The 15,641-nt window shown below is 45.4% G+C and overlaps 1 protein-coding gene across 1 annotated transcript in view; it reads right to left on the minus strand.

The window, feature by feature from the left end:
• ipo9 (importin 9) overlaps positions 1-15,425 on the minus strand; it is an 18,103-nt gene extending 2,678 nt beyond the window's left edge. The window contains exons 1-21 of the mRNA XM_056606028.1: positions 15,113-15,425; positions 13,407-13,468; positions 12,717-12,803; positions 11,625-11,826; positions 11,338-11,426; positions 10,329-10,415; positions 10,102-10,221; positions 8,196-8,296; positions 7,808-7,866; positions 7,523-7,674; positions 7,286-7,384; positions 6,814-6,920; positions 6,184-6,323; positions 5,070-5,232; positions 3,964-4,190; positions 3,619-3,767; positions 3,200-3,328; positions 2,303-2,578; positions 1,230-1,396; positions 847-980; positions 381-500 (exon numbers count right to left, since the gene is read on the minus strand). Of these exons, the coding sequence (XP_056462003.1) occupies positions 381-500; positions 847-980; positions 1,230-1,396; positions 2,303-2,578; positions 3,200-3,328; positions 3,619-3,767; positions 3,964-4,190; positions 5,070-5,232; positions 6,184-6,323; positions 6,814-6,920; positions 7,286-7,384; positions 7,523-7,674; positions 7,808-7,866; positions 8,196-8,296; positions 10,102-10,221; positions 10,329-10,415; positions 11,338-11,426; positions 11,625-11,826; positions 12,717-12,803; positions 13,407-13,468; positions 15,113-15,278 (2,836 nt within the window). The 5' untranslated portion in view covers positions 15,279-15,425. The remainder of the gene's footprint in view (positions 1-380; positions 501-846; positions 981-1,229; positions 1,397-2,302; positions 2,579-3,199; positions 3,329-3,618; positions 3,768-3,963; positions 4,191-5,069; positions 5,233-6,183; positions 6,324-6,813; positions 6,921-7,285; positions 7,385-7,522; positions 7,675-7,807; positions 7,867-8,195; positions 8,297-10,101; positions 10,222-10,328; positions 10,416-11,337; positions 11,427-11,624; positions 11,827-12,716; positions 12,804-13,406; positions 13,469-15,112) is intronic.
• Between the last annotated feature and the right edge of the window lie 216 nt (positions 15,426-15,641).

Here is a 15,641-nt window from a genome sequence, read left to right on the forward strand (position 1 = left end):
ACCAGACCCAATATCTTTCCGATATGGGTCTGGCTTGCCAGGCTAGCTTTTTACTACATTTACGACCAATCACTCAACAGTTTCTCGTGATTAAAACGCATCCATCCACCCAGGGAATTTCTGCCTAAAAATATTTGTTATACTATGTTAGCCCGACCGTTGAAAAAAATCGTAGTCTTGGTCGTCTGAAAAGTATTAAGCAATGAATCTGGTTACAGCTTCAGCCATTAGAGGTTACTAATTGGAATAAGTACATAGAGCAGGTTATGAACAAGGAACAACGTGCAAAATTTTTAATTTCACAAAATACACACTCCACAGACATCAGTCACATTGACTTGACTACGTCAGAGCGACCGCGACCATGGAGGTTTGACTACCTTGGCTCCAGTCTGAGGCGGTGGCGCGGGTGGCGTTGGCCTCCACCACAGACGACAGCTCGTTTATAATGAGTTTAAAAATCTTCACTAGCAAAGGAATGTTGGTCCACCTCTCTGGGTCTATGGAGAACACACAAAAAAGCAAAAAACAATCCATGGTGAATTACAGCATGTGGAAACAGAAGAAGTACATGATACTTTTGAATTGAGCTAAAAAAGGAAAGCACCACATACAAATAGACTTAATTTCTTAAACGTCTTTAAACCAGGAACAGCAAGCCCCCTGTGTTTTTGTCGGATCAAAAAAAAACATAACAATATACTGCTGCTCTAGGGAACACATCCATAACACAAAGAACAACGCAATGGTGGTACCAATCTATCCAGCTTCTCACTGCTTTCACCGGATTACGACACATCTATGACGGCCGATCCACTGAGTCACAGGGGTGTTAAAGGCACTTACTCTTGGCGGATTTGGAGCGTGTCCGGATGCCCTCCTCGAGGTTGATAATCTCCTCCCCCTTCACCACGATGTCTTGCAGGCGCTTGTCGTTGGTGTTGAGGCCATGCTGCAGCAGCTTGCAGAGGGCCACCGTACTGCAGGGGACAAGGGCCACAGAGGGGGTGAGAACCACGTATGGGCAGGGGAGAGGAGATGGCTCATAGAGAGCCAGGTACAACTCAAAGGGCTATGTCCATTCAGAAGGAAAGTCAGTCAAGACCACATGCATTTTTGTAATATTTTGATGGCTGTATGATTGTAAGATTATGTACATTGTTGATTTATCTAAAAATGCCCACAGAGCGAGTGTGTGTGTGTGTGTGTGTGTTTGTTGCCCCTCTGACCTGACTTTGCCCTCATACTGTCCGTAGAAGAGGTGCTGCCGACTCATCCACTCAGTCATGACAAACTCCAGCGCTGGCTTGCCCGTGGGCCCCGGCAGGCTGCACAGGAACTCCAGCAGCGGGTCCAGCTGGGAGTGCACCAGGTGGGCAAACACCATTATCAGGGACTGGTGGGGGGGGGGGGGGGGGGGGGGCAGAGGAGGAACCAGGTTAGACCAGACCAGGTGAGCCACGAGTACCATAGAGAACAGGGATGGTAGAGGGAGAGGGGGACATTCGGAGCGGCTGTCAAGTTATTATACAGGGATGGAGAATAGAAACTGCAGGATAGCCTGGTAAGAACATCCAGATATTCAAGTTAGCTTTTTTACTAGGACCATAAGCCTTGGCTAGGCAGCAATTCATTTCAACATAAGGTTACACCGATAATTGTAAATAATAATTGAGGCAGTGCTATGAGGTAAAGCTAAAACATAAAATCGCTAACACTTTACAATAAGGGGACATGAATTAAACATTAATTAACATTCGGTAATGCAGTAATAAGCACTATTATATATCATAAGCACAAGGGAAAGGATTAATGTTGGTGTTAGGGTTAACCTTTATCCTGTAAATGCTTATTACTGAATTAACGAATTGTAATAATAACTCGTTTATTAATGGTTAATTCCTGTACCCAATTGTAAAGTCTTAGCATTTTGATTGTTGTGCCGGTTTGTACACTATACTTGGGCGCAGAGATTGTCTAGATACTCTTCTAGATTAAATCAAAAGTGGCTCCCCCTTGTAATGATTGTTCTAACCCAACCACAGTCTTTAGGCCAAAATGATCTGGAGGAAAAGTGAATTTGAATACAGCATGTCATCCTGAGGCTAGCAATGGATTAAGGCTATGCCATTATGCCAGCTAAAACACCCCATTTCATTTAAGGAGTATGGGGGGCTGTAGATCACCTATATTGTGGTATAACTAACTAAAAAGGTCAGGATCACAAGGGTTGACAATAACCACGTCAACAACCTCCCCCGTGTCCTAAGACCCCCCCCCCCCCCCAACACCCCCAGTCTACCTGCATCACGCTGAGCGTCTCCGCCTGCTGCATCTTGCTGAGGATGGCCCGCAGGATCTGGTCCAGCTGCTCGCCCAGCTCCGTGCCGGCCCGCGAGATCAGCGTGGACACCAGGCGCCCCACGAACGCCGCCGTGAACTCCGAGGTGCGGGGGTCCAGCAGCTGGTTGACCACCTGCATGACGTACCACAGGCCCGTGTTGCCCTGGTCGTCCCGCCACTGGCCCACCTGCTCCAGGGCGATGGACACGTAGGCCCGCAGGCACTCGCCGCCGTTCTGGGGAGGACACGCAGCGTTACGGCGGGAGACAGGGACAGCAGGGGGGGGGGGGAGGGAGTGACGGAGCGGCCCAGCGCCCGTCACTCCTTTTTTTTGGGGTCAAACGAACTCCAAACTAATATGGTCGAGTTGAAACGATTTATTAATAATTATTTTTTTATCAGTATGTTCGTTTTATTCATTCAATGTTTCATAGAAATTGAAGATGAACAGCTGGATACATTTTGTACTTTACTATAAAGTTCTCAGTTACGAAATGATTTGTTTTGAGAAACCTGCTAAATAAATGCATCATGTTTTTCATAGTTTGACTAATTATGATTTCAATATTGACCAAAATAATCGTGATTATGATTTTTTCCATAAATCGAGCAGCCCTACTTCCAGGTTCCCTTCTGACCTAGGGTCCTATGCTACGAAGGACCGTCATCCACCCCTCTCCTTCTCTTTCTACCTACTTTCCTACGGTCTTGTCACTATCCGGCCCCAAAATAGAGCATTTGGTCCATGAGACTATTCAACTTTACCCTACATGGTTCATCATATAATCCAATAAACTAATTATTGTCTGTATTAAGTGTTGACGTGTGCTGGGGGGGGGGGGGGGGGGGTGTTTACCTGCATGATTGCGTTGTCTTCGGTGCGCAGGGTGCACTGGGCGACCACGGGGAAGGCCTGACACACCAGCATCTCAGAGAGAGGGGCTTTGGTGTTGCGCACCACTGTGGTCAAGATGTCGATGGAGGTCTGCAGGGACAGGGGGAGGAAATACATCATTATCACCCAGGAGGAACTCTATTGCAATATGGCCTTGCAAAGCTAACAGTAAATCATCCACGTACATGTTAAACCGTGTGCTTATACAATGGATTGTGGAACTTCTTTAAGATTGGTAAAATTTCGACTGGTTCGGGAGACAATATCAGCATACTCGAAACCCCATCAATGACATTTGCATAAAGTTCATGAAATCATTGATTTGGTGTTATATTATCACACACACAAACACAAAATGGGTGCTTTGTGGGGCTACCTACCGCACAAAGTCCGGGCGGGATCTTGTCGGAGGGGGCCTGCATGATGCTGACCAACGTGGGGATGAGGCGCATCTGCATGGGCCCCTGGCAGCCCTCCACCTGGGCCAGCTCCTTGAAGATATCCTGCGCCAGGGAGGCCACCACGTGATCTAGTGGAGGAGCTCAACATTACTCCTAGCCCACTCACACATCACCAGTCATTCATTTCAATCGAGCCATTTATCAAACAATGAGCACAAAACCCATTGTCCTCTGTACACCCTAATCCAACCATGGGAAACATAGGTTTTCTTTGCCAACAGTGGACTGTACTTCAACGCTTTTGAGTGGTGCGACCCCCCGTACCGTTGTTGTACTTGAGGAATATGGCGATGGTGAGCGGGCAGATCTTGTTCTCGGCGCTGGTGGTGAAGGCAGCGTCCACCGTGCACACGATGCACAGGGTCTCCATGACCAGCGTGAGCACCTCCGAGCTGAACTGGGCGGCCAGCTGCACCAGCCCTTCCAGGATGCTGGGCAGGAAGGGCTGCAGCACGTGGGTGCTCTCCGACAGCTTCAGCTGGTCACAGTAGCTGAGGGGGGCGGAGGTAGGAGGTTACCAGGTGGTACAAGTGGGCCAGATACAAGCAATAAACTGAGATATCAGGGAGACAAACTATTCAAATGTTATTACCACCATTTATTTTTTTACCAGTATGTATTTTATTGCTCTTACTGCTAGTTTTTGAGGTTTATACTGCTGTTTTTTTTACTCATCTTTTGTTTTTACTGTAACTTAGATCGTTATATAATGTCCTTATTTTTCATTATTTCCTTTTTTCTGATTTAAAGCACTTTGAGCTGCAGCCTGCAATCCCTGTATGAATGGTGCTATATAAATAAAGTATTACTTACTAACTACGTACTTTTTTATTACTACGTATGTTTTATTACTCTCAGTGGAGCAATGCAAGGAACAGTGATTTAAAATGTGGATGTAACAAACCATTGGTTGTTCGTATGAGAACAGATGTGCAACACGCAATTGAGTGGTTTCCATGCAGTTACAAAAATAGGCGTTTTGGGACAGTTTTAACAACCGATGGCGAAACTACAAATTGTGTGTGTCTGCATTATGGGAAAAGGGAACCATAGTGGGTCTGAGAATTTTGGAGCCCCTACTTCACATTAGGCGCTTTCCTAGCAGAACAGGGAACTGTCCTCGCAGAACAGGAACTGGGATCAGGTCAAATGCAATCACAAGCCAATAGCACCGGCAACACAGGCAACCACAATCTTTAAACACCTGTTCAAACAGCTTCCGTTGCTTGCCCAACAATAATAACAATGGTAGCTAGCACAGGACACCTAATGGACTGACAGTGAAGTTCATTATTGAGCCACCGCTACCAACATGAACCCTGCGACGCATCACAGGGGAGAGTGCAGAGCGCCACCGGACGGACGCTCACCCCCAGATGGCCCTGACGGCTGAGATGCGGACGGAGGGCGGCTGGCTGTCCTGCAGGCCGCTGACGGTGGCCTGGAGGAACTGCTGGATGAGCTCCGGGGACATGGCCGTGGTGAAGCGACTGGCGGCCCACAGGGCCCGGCCCAGCAGGAAGGGAGACGCGGCTGGGGGGGAGAGGTGAATCAAACAACATCAGCACACAAGGAAAACATTGGTTGAAACTGAATAAAGCCTGTGTGCATTTGCACGGGCACCACACACACAGGACGCCTTTATATACAGGTGTCCTGTATATAAAGTGATTTGTATTCCAACGTGTGTATCGTTTGTAACTTCGCTAACTTTTAGTGTAACTTTTAGTAAAGGCCTAACCAGGGACAGGGGTTGCAAATTACTCTTCACCAGAAACCTGTATGCAAGGTTTTAATTTTATATTGTATATGAGGCAATAAACAATGCATTTGTCCCTGCTCAATAAACTTCTAAACAAACTAAACATTATTTGTGTATTCAACATTTCTCAATTATTCCTCATAGCAGATGAATGTTCTGAATCGATTCCGTCAGAACAATACATAAACTAAATTAATAGTTTAGAAAAGTTGCTGTAGGTTAGATTTAACAGCTATTATTTAAGTGTAGTTTGTTCCAACCCCTCAGCTATTAGTGAGTTAAATGTGCTCAATATCTTTCTCAAAGTAACTGCCTCTATGTGAGATAATTTAGATTTTTAACAACTACCCATTTTGATGCGTGTATAGTAAAATAAATCATCCCTCATTAGATAAATATTGTGCTATGTGATTAAAAAATGCATAAATGGAAGGACAATGAAGTCATCCATCGGGGAATCCATCTTGCCCGACAATCCCAGGCCGGTGAAATGCACCACTTCTGAATGAAGGAGTAAGGTATGTAGGGAGGGGGCAGGCTGGGAGGGGTACTTTGTTTCAAAATGTTGTGCTATTCTGCATGTCCTGCTCTCTCTCTTTACAACTCTCGAATCATTAAAGAAAGGAGAAAATTAGTTGCATTGTAAGGACAACACACATGACTGATGAGATGAGATGCACGAATAACGCCATTGAACCTTTAACTGCTTATCAGGGACTCACCAACCAGGTTGAGGTCGGCCAGGATGACGTTGGCCAGGAACCCGTGCATGTCGAACTGAATGCGGCCATTCTTCACGTTCTCTGTAATGATGGTCTTGACCGAGCCTAAGGCCAGCATGCAGGCCTCATGGACCTTCCACCTGGAAGACACAGGCGAAGGGTTACAGAGCAGCCACACACCGAAACACTTTACGTTGCTGCCATCTGGAGGCAGACCAAGGTAATACAACTTTGTTTACCAGTTCCAACATAAAAGATCTACATAAAAATGCAAAAAAGCACTGTGCTGTCAATCCAAGTATCGATCCAAGTAAATATGAAATTGGTTCTTACCAACAGCAACAATAACGTATAATATTCTTCAACTGGGAATATTCTTTCCCGATTGACTTGCCCTCCAAGCCCTGACGAAACCCTCCCTCAAGGCACACGCACACTCTCTCCAAGTCTGTTTGCTATTCATTTGGACTCAGTCTTTGTAATGCATCTTTTTAAATCCAGTTAAAGCCAGAGTATAGCAATGCTAACACTAACGATGACGTGTGTTTGGGGGCTTTAACATCTTTGGGACTCTCGGATGTGTCTAAGGGACAGTGAAGGGTTGGGACCAGCGGACCAGCGTGTGCTCACCAGTGCTGGTTCCCGCTGTTCTTGGCCTGCTCCGCCTCCAGCAGGTGTCTCGTGGCTGCGGCCGCCAGCGCCGCTGCACTCTCGTTCTGGAACTCTGTAGCAACGGCCTGCGGGCAGAGGTCCTAGGTCAACCTTCCATCCATGGGTCATTTTATGTAAAGGTAAAAAATAAACTCTTTATTTATAACTATGAGCCTTACAAAAAAAAAATGCTTTTTTCTCCTTCTGGGTATCAAGCAAACTGACCAAGGGGCAGGTCATAAGAATAGATAATCAAATAAGCACATTGTTTGATTGTTAAGCACCAGGGTTTTACATACATAACACATACACCAACATAATTTAAAATAATAATAAATTATAATAAGTAAGCAAAATCATACATTTCCAGGCAATACAATCATGTCAAGCAGGGCACTTTGCTATCCGATTTCTTGCATTATATTGACTCATGTGACCCGTTTCCTCTCACCAGCAGCAGGTCCTGAGCAGAGATGCGGACCGAGTAGGAGAAGGTGTCATCGTCCTCGTCCTCAACAAACTGCTGAGGGTTGGCCGTCCACACTTTGATCTAAAAATAACCATCAAAGTTCTCAGTATTTCAGACGTACCCATTTTCAGTCCAATGTCGGGACAGATTGGGCGGAAATGGGCAGATTTCGCCCCCCGTTTTTTGGGCACGACATTGTACAATGTTTTCAAACCGCACCTGGTCCTCTGTGATCTGCATGTAGAGGATGACGTAGTAGATGAGCTCGGGCAGGGCCTTCTTCACCGTGCTCTTGAACTTGCTGTTGTCCAGCAGCGTGTGGACGAACTCAAAGATACTGAACACCAGATTCTCAAAGCCTAGCACCTCACCTACAGGGGAAGGAGGAAAGGAGAAATTGGAGGGATTTGCTTACGGGCTAGATCCAAGCTTTTCCACACCCGCGTCACTCGGAGAGATGCATCAAAGCTATGTGTTGCTGCTAGAGGAAAGCAGATTCCTCACCGTCCGAGTCTATGGGATCGTCCACGTCCTCCGTGTAGTTGACCTCTGTTCTCACATAGGTGACGACAGTCAAGGAATACACCATTTAATAATCACCCTATGCAAAATGTCTCAGAGAAAAACTATCCATTTCAAGTCATTATCATTATTTTTTTTCCCCAATAGAAATGCCCCTGAAATTATATTAATAATCTGGCAAAATTCTGGTTTAGGTATTAACATTTTTCATGTGACAATGCAATTGCTGTTTTATAGTCCAAAATACTGATTATCCTTGATCTCAATTTACCAACATCAGAATCCATCGCTTTTCCTGATATAAAGCCCAATGATTGGCGGGGTCATGAGAGCCTGGCCAGCCAACGGCCACAGTGATGTGAGAGGATATAAAGAGGCGCTCTCTGTGAGCGTGTTCCACACGATGGGCAGGATCTGCTGCATGGACGACACCATGGGCTTGGGGAAGTTCTTCACCAGCGCCGTCACCGCCTGGGACAGGAAACAAGACTCTGTGACCAGCCGTACCTTAGCTCCTCGGCAGGGATTCCCCCCTTGTTACACCCACGAGAGAAGAGGAAGTGTAATGTAACCCATCTGTCTAAATTAGAGCCAGCAATAAACTCTGGCACGCAGATCATCAACTTCTCATTTAAGATGTGAACCTGTGGTAAATCATCATGGGCGTATATTAGTAGACAGCTGCACGATTTGAGGCTGGATATAATAACAATACACGGTTTATATTTGTTGTTATATTGTTATAAACGGTTGAGAAAGTTAATCGGTACACATTTATGAATGGGCTCGGCTTAGCTCAGGAGGCAGAGCAGGATGCCTTGTAATGGGAAGGTTGCTAGTTCGATCCCCAGTACCCCCTAGCTGTCCGTCGAGAGAGCTTTCGGCCAAGCGGTATAGAGTAAATAGAGTGAAAGGAGTAAAAGAGCAAGACACGCGGACCACTGCTCTGTGTGGACATGAGGCGCGTTAACTGAAGATGTGGTCCGACACCGTGCACGACCCATTCCAGGGTTATCCCCAAACAATGCAATAGGTTCACTGCAGCACCATGTTACATTTTAAAAACACAACCTAGGGTTGTACGGTAGGGAATAAAATGTATATCACGGTATGATTTGAGGAATAGACGGTAACGGTATTATATCACGGTATGTTAATTTTATCTTCTAATTTCGATATAAATGCCTCTGAAGGGGTAAAATACTGGAAAGGCAGCAAAACCGCATAATTTTTTTTTTTTTTTAATCTTTTCTCAAGTTACTCCCATCTCTGAAAAACACGAATGTTTAATAGTATGGATTTGTATCTCCACTTGCTTGCGGACCTTTCCGTATAGTTTTGGCATCTCAATTTGGCTGAAGTGTGTGTATGTAACACACGTACCTGGGATCGAGTGTTTTGACCATCTCTTTAAAGCCCTTTCTATCGACATTTTGAAAGGGAACCATGTGTCCACCTTAGACAGGTAAAGAGTGACAACGTTTGTCATCTCGTTCCACCACTGGCATTTTGTTGTGGACTGGCTTTCAAAATGCCTGCGGAAGCAATGTATGATTGCAGAGACGGCTTCACGCTACCAGCGTCTGTCTCGTACGTTGTGGAATGAGAGCTCGTGGAGGGACTATTGCGCAAGCACGCAGGAGCACTTGCTGCGCACCTGCGTACTTGCGCAATAGCATACTGCCTGAGAAGGCAGTATCGCTGTCAATCTGTCCCTGGGAAAAGTAACGTGGTGCTGAATTGAAAAAGGAACTATATAACTTTACTTTTTACATGAAAAAGTAGTTAGGGAACTGTATTAACGCATTACTTACTTTGTTACGCGTTACACACAACATTGTCTACCGGTCACACCGGTCCCGAGGTAACGTCAAAATCCATACCGTAGCGCAAATTCACAACGGTATATCTTCAGCACCGTTTATACCGTACACCCCTAACACAACCCTTATTCAAGGCCACAAGATGAAGAACACACTATTCTGGATGACTGATTGCCAGAAAAACAACAGGAAAGAATATTGTCTTTAATCCGATTCCCAGCATTATTAGTAGGTAGAACATTTTGAAGATTATTGTCATTGTTAAAGCATTGATGTACGGGAGGCCTTATCTAGAGCAAAGGCACCCAGCACTGTCAGTAAAACAAATAAAGAATAGTTTTTCCTGCATTCTAGGCCCTCAAACCGTGATACATACAGTAACCATGTTCCTTTTCATTTATACCGTGATGTATTTTTTGTGCAATACAACCCAGCCCCCAACTACATTCCCACCTTGAGGACTTCCATCTTCAGACCACTGTCAGAGGAGGCACCATCAGGCATCTGCAGGGCCTGCACGAATGCCTCAGTGAACTGCTGGACCACGGGGAAGATCAGCGCTTTGGCAGCACCCTGGATAAACAATCCACACACACACACACGAGTACACGTTAAAGGAAATGTCTCACGGTGGAAGTGAACCCCAGCCACAATATGACATGATTAACGCGAAGCTCCACCTTTTCCAGCTCTTCGATGGCACAGATGAGGTTGGCACAGGTGGTGAAGATCTCCACAGCTCTGGAGCGTGTACGGATACTGTAGACCTGCGACAGGGGTCATAGTAGTACACTACAAGTCAGGTCAATTCACTTTTGGGGCAACATTAAAAAGGATTTCAGAACTCAGGTAACTTGTTGACATTGTTTATGTCCAGATGTAAATCAGCCATGATTTCTGTAAACAAGTGGCAAGCTGTTGAAAACTATTAAAATCCTATCAAGTGTTTAGCAGCTATCATAGCTGTATCTTTGTTTTTGTCCAACACAAGTGACAGCAAGTGCTACACGAACTGCCCTAGCTAGGTCATTTTCTCTGATGGTGACCCTAAACCATCACACCGACATGTTTTCGATTCTGTGTGTACATGCAAATGTGCATGCTCACACCCCTCGAGTCTGAGACATGCAGTAAGACATCCGAGCACAGACGGTGGCTGCGTTATTGGCACACTGTTAATTCTGTGCAGAGCAACATTTCTGAGTGCAGAGCAACATTTCAATATGTTTAGCTAAGAGAAGGAGGGTGTGTTCTTTAGCTGATTGCATCACAAGCATTCACTTCTGATTCAAAATGAAGTGCTTGGTTCCTGGTTGTATGAAGGGATGTGGAGCGAGACCTGAACTGAAAACGAATCTCTCTTTTTCCCTACCATGCTGGGTGATTTACATCTGGAGAAAGAAGGTAAACAATTCACATGGGGAAATGAAAGCCTTGTCAGTACCAATAGTAAATGCTGGAGTTTCAGTGATCCCTCTCCAACATAAATGACATTTCAGGGAAAAGCTTTAAGGCCAGGTTATAAATTAAGATTATGTTGAATTTAGGAACCAAATGAAAAAAGCAAGCCCGTTAGTATTCAGAGAGGGCCCATCAGCCAAGGAAACCTTGAAAGACATTAGAACAAGACATTAAACCAAGAAAAAGGAAAATAAGACTTGTAAGGTTGGTAAATCGGTCAGGACTTACCTCGGCCATGGTGAAGATCTTGTACATCTCTGGTAAAATCACGGGGGCAACCAGGGGCATTTGTGTGTCCGTAACCTCCCGTGTGAATTCTTATTCAACAAAACAAACGGGCAATAGGTTAGTGGCAGTGACGAAGCCGCATCCATCCATGAGCTGCATGTGCCAGACTTTGGATTACCATAGCAATCAGTAAGTACCATGTGAAGCCGTGTGTCCGTTCCATGTGCCCCCCCACACCAAAAATAAAAACACCTCCCGCAAAGCATGGCAACGTCCCGGTTGCCTACCTGTGAGGACCCGCATGGCACCGTGCACGGCGTTGACGTCCCCGCTGACCAGCATCTCCATCAGCAGGTTGAAGAGCTGGGGCCAGGCCTCGGGCCAGTCCCAGTGGGCGATGGCCGAGACAGCGTACGCCACGCTGGAGCGCACCTTGCTGATGGCTTCCCGGAGCCCTCCGGGAAGCAGCTCTCGGATGGCAGCCTTTGCCTGGGGGGACGGACGGGGGACGGGGGGTGGGAGGAGAGGTGGGACTTAGTGCTGCACAATTTTTTCATATTGGGATTGTGGACAATATTGCGATTTAATAAACAAATGGTGTCATGAGTCTACTTGCTTGGCTATCAAGGAAAATGCACACAGATTGCTGATCATTTTAAAATGTTTATTTCTCAACTCAAACATACAAACTTAAACTAGCATAAAAAAATACAAAAAATAAAAAATGTGCAAAGTACTGTTTTCAAAGTGACAATATTTTACAAAAGTCCAATAAACTAATTCAAAAGCCAACTCAAAACTCACCTCTTCAAGAAAGCATATGACCCCTGACCCCACCCATACCACACCTTTACTATTCCAAACCTCATTTTGAATTTGTATCTTGTTTTCCGGTTTTTCTTTTCTTTAAGTACTGTATATTCTGTGATGTAAAGCGTCTTTGATTGATCTACAAATCAATTATTATTATTAAAACTAAATAAATAATACAAATATATATTTTTCAAATTAAAGGCATTTCTGCAGTGCAGAAATTTGTTTTCTCAATAGTAAAACTAAATAAAATAAATGGAATAAATGCACTTTTTAGTTTTTTTAATTAAATCGCAGCCTTTTGCGGTTAAACAATCGCAAAGGCTGATATCGCCATTGCGATTGGATTAATCGTGCAGCACTAGTGTGACTGAGTGCACCGTGGTAGTGTGGTAGGACATGGGTGTAATGGTGAACCACAAATATGGTTTTGGGTTCACTTGAAGGGATACACCTCCCCTTGAAACATCTGAGAATGATTTTTACTTTGTTAATTTTTAAAATAATTCTGGAAATATTGAATAAACTGCCGAAATGGCATGGTGTGATGATAGCAGTCAGCATACCCGATCTGAGGTTTCTGGTGGCCTGAACTTCTCGGACTGGGAGCACCAGTGTGTCTCGACATATTGCTTCAAGATCACCGACGCCAACTGTGCACATAGACGACGAGAGAAGAGACACACACACACACACACACACAATGTCAGAAAACCTCTGGTCCGACTGTTCATCAGTCTATGCATGCACCTGAATGCTCGTCCCTTCTTGTTGGATGTGGTGGTCTCCATTAGATCTGTCACCAGGTCACCCACCCCTTATTAAAAGTTCTTGCCGCGAAATAAACCAATCTATGATGACGGCTTAGCTCAGGAGGTAAAGCAGTTGTCTTGTAACCGAAAGGTTGCTAGTTCGAACCCCACCTCCTCCTAGCTGAGTGTTGGTGTCCCTGAGCACTTAGACACTTAACCCTAAACTGATCCTGACGGGCTGGCTGTCGCCTTGCACGGTTGACCCTGCCGTCGGTGTGTCAATGTGTGTATTAACCGATGCAAGTCCCTTTGGATAAAAGCCTCTGCTAAATGCCCTAATTGTAATGATGTGCTCAGGTTCTCAATTTGACACTTCAAGTAAAAAAGACAGAACACTTAAGTACTATTTTATGCACGTCTCAGAGAGTCAAATATTTTTTTCAGGTTGACATTTGGATGATTTCTAACCACCCTCTCTTGATAAGTTGGTTTGTTTAACCTCACCTGGCGGATGGCTAGCGCCCCCTGTGGGTCCACGGTGAGTTCTGCCAGGTGGACACCAAACTCTGCAACACCAGCAAAACAATCAAGGAAATGTAATACTAATAGACTAAAGCCTGCAGGGAACCTGATATTGGGGTCTCCAAATATGAGATTGTCATGGGAAACCTTCATACACCCAAAAGTCCATGGTTGGAAATGTGGCCGTTCACATCATTATTTATACACACGAGCCGCAGGACACAAGATGGATAAAGATAACGGGGCATGAGGAGGTGCCTGGTAGCTATGGCAACGATATCATATAAATGGATGCAACAAAATATGAAAAAACTCTGCTGGTTGGGCATGCCTCCAAAAAGTTTCAAATCCTGGATGGGGGAAAAAAGAAGCAAATGTTCTACATTTCAGAACAAGACAACATCAACAGGCAGAAAAAGAAGCCCTGAGGCTTCATCTCTCAGGGCATTCCACCCAGTAGTGCTTCACATGCCGGAACCCAGACAGCCAACAGGGATGGAGGTTCACATAAACACAGCCAGGATCTAAAGCCAGTCTCTGACTGTCCCCGAACAGTCTCCACCCCTCTCCCTGGGTTTAACTAGGAATGACATCAGGGGGCCAGCAGACAATGTGAGTGCTGACGATTCTGTACAGCATCTCACTGACACAGAGGCCAGCGGATATGGACATGGCCCATGCGAGACCGCAAGCAAGTCTACATGCTGGTGCACAATCAGCCTTTTGCTGGCAACAGGAGTAAAGCATAAAACAAAAGACAAAGAACTTGTTTCCGAGCCACAATGGGTAATCCATCATACTGTACCATGGCTGCTGTAGAAGGAACCGTTATGCTGCCAAATGGCCAAATATTTTATGGAGTAGAAGTTTGCAAAGTAGAATTTGTTGGGTATTCACATTAGTACATTTTTGCAAAATACAAATCTTAAAAAGATAGGCGTACCTGGTCAATACATTGCATTACGTGGATGCATAGGCTGTGGCATGATATTACATTAATGATTAACCAGTTCCATAACAAACCCCAAACCGAAACAGAGCAGGGGTTCTAAGTGAGATGTTGAAAGCTGTGGATGCCGGCTGGCTGACCCGCGGGTCACCCAGAAAACATCTTCGCGGGAAAGTGTGTCACCTTATACCACGTTGTCATAGCGACATCCGCTCAGTTAGTTTATATTATTTTCCAGGCTTTAAAAGGTGGATTGAACCAACTTATTTATTTTAGACGATTAACCAATGAGCAGGCGGGGCCAGAGGGACAAGCCCCGGGGTGGTTCATGTTCAGCGAACAGGGATGCTGTCATCTCCCAGTTCCCACCCTCACTATGATCATGTGTCCACATGGATCATGTATTTTACACATGGTTTTGCTCTTCGCCTTTTACCACAGTCTTCCCCATCCTTATAAATGACGATATAGTAAACCAGATACGTTGGTCAGAGTATATCTGAAAATGTATTTTTTAGCCAACTTCAATAACTTGTTAAAGATGAGGCCTGTTCCGACAGAGTCATCAAGCCCTGAGATTGCTAAGGAGCACGTTAGTCATTTAGGACCAGATCAAAAGACAGCTCTTATGGTCGTTGGGATGCATAAATGGTCCAGCCAAACAGTAGATCAAAACGAAGACCACAGGTCCCTCAACAGCTAATCTAACCTAGCATAGCCCACACTGGCTATCACTTACCCTCGGTTACTTCCAGCACTTTTATCTGCTCCTCTGCTGCCGAACGCACTTCTTGAACCGGGGACAAAATCGCCGTGAGAGTCTCAATGAGAGCCTCCTTCAGTCCCTGTTGAACTGGGCCGGCGGCCGAACCGGACCGAGGACCCGTGACACTCATGCCTGCCATGTTTTCACCTGCACAGCCTAGGCAGCCCACTACTGACCACCGCCGGGAGGGGAGCAGAGCACCAAAACGAAGCGCGCCAATGCATGGAAACGTGAGGGCGGAGTTTAGTGCAGGAAACACATTGTCCTCCACGGATCCTTCTTCCGGTCGGCTGCACAGCACAGCGGTTATAAAATAAGGGCCCCCTCTCGTGGAGACGTAATATTAAGGTTTTCTTTTTTCGTAGAACACTAAGGTGATTTATCAATACAGGACCGTTATGAAATGGAAAATAGCAAACCCTTCCAAAGAATATAAACGATATTCTATTAGTAATCTATATACTATTTGACTTTAATTAGGCTGCCGCTGCGGAATCACACT

Source organism: Gadus chalcogrammus, chromosome 13, assembly GCF_026213295.1.
Source record: "Gadus chalcogrammus isolate NIFS_2021 chromosome 13, NIFS_Gcha_1.0, whole genome shotgun sequence".
Lineage (NCBI taxonomy): Eukaryota > Metazoa > Chordata > Actinopteri > Gadiformes > Gadidae > Gadus > Gadus chalcogrammus.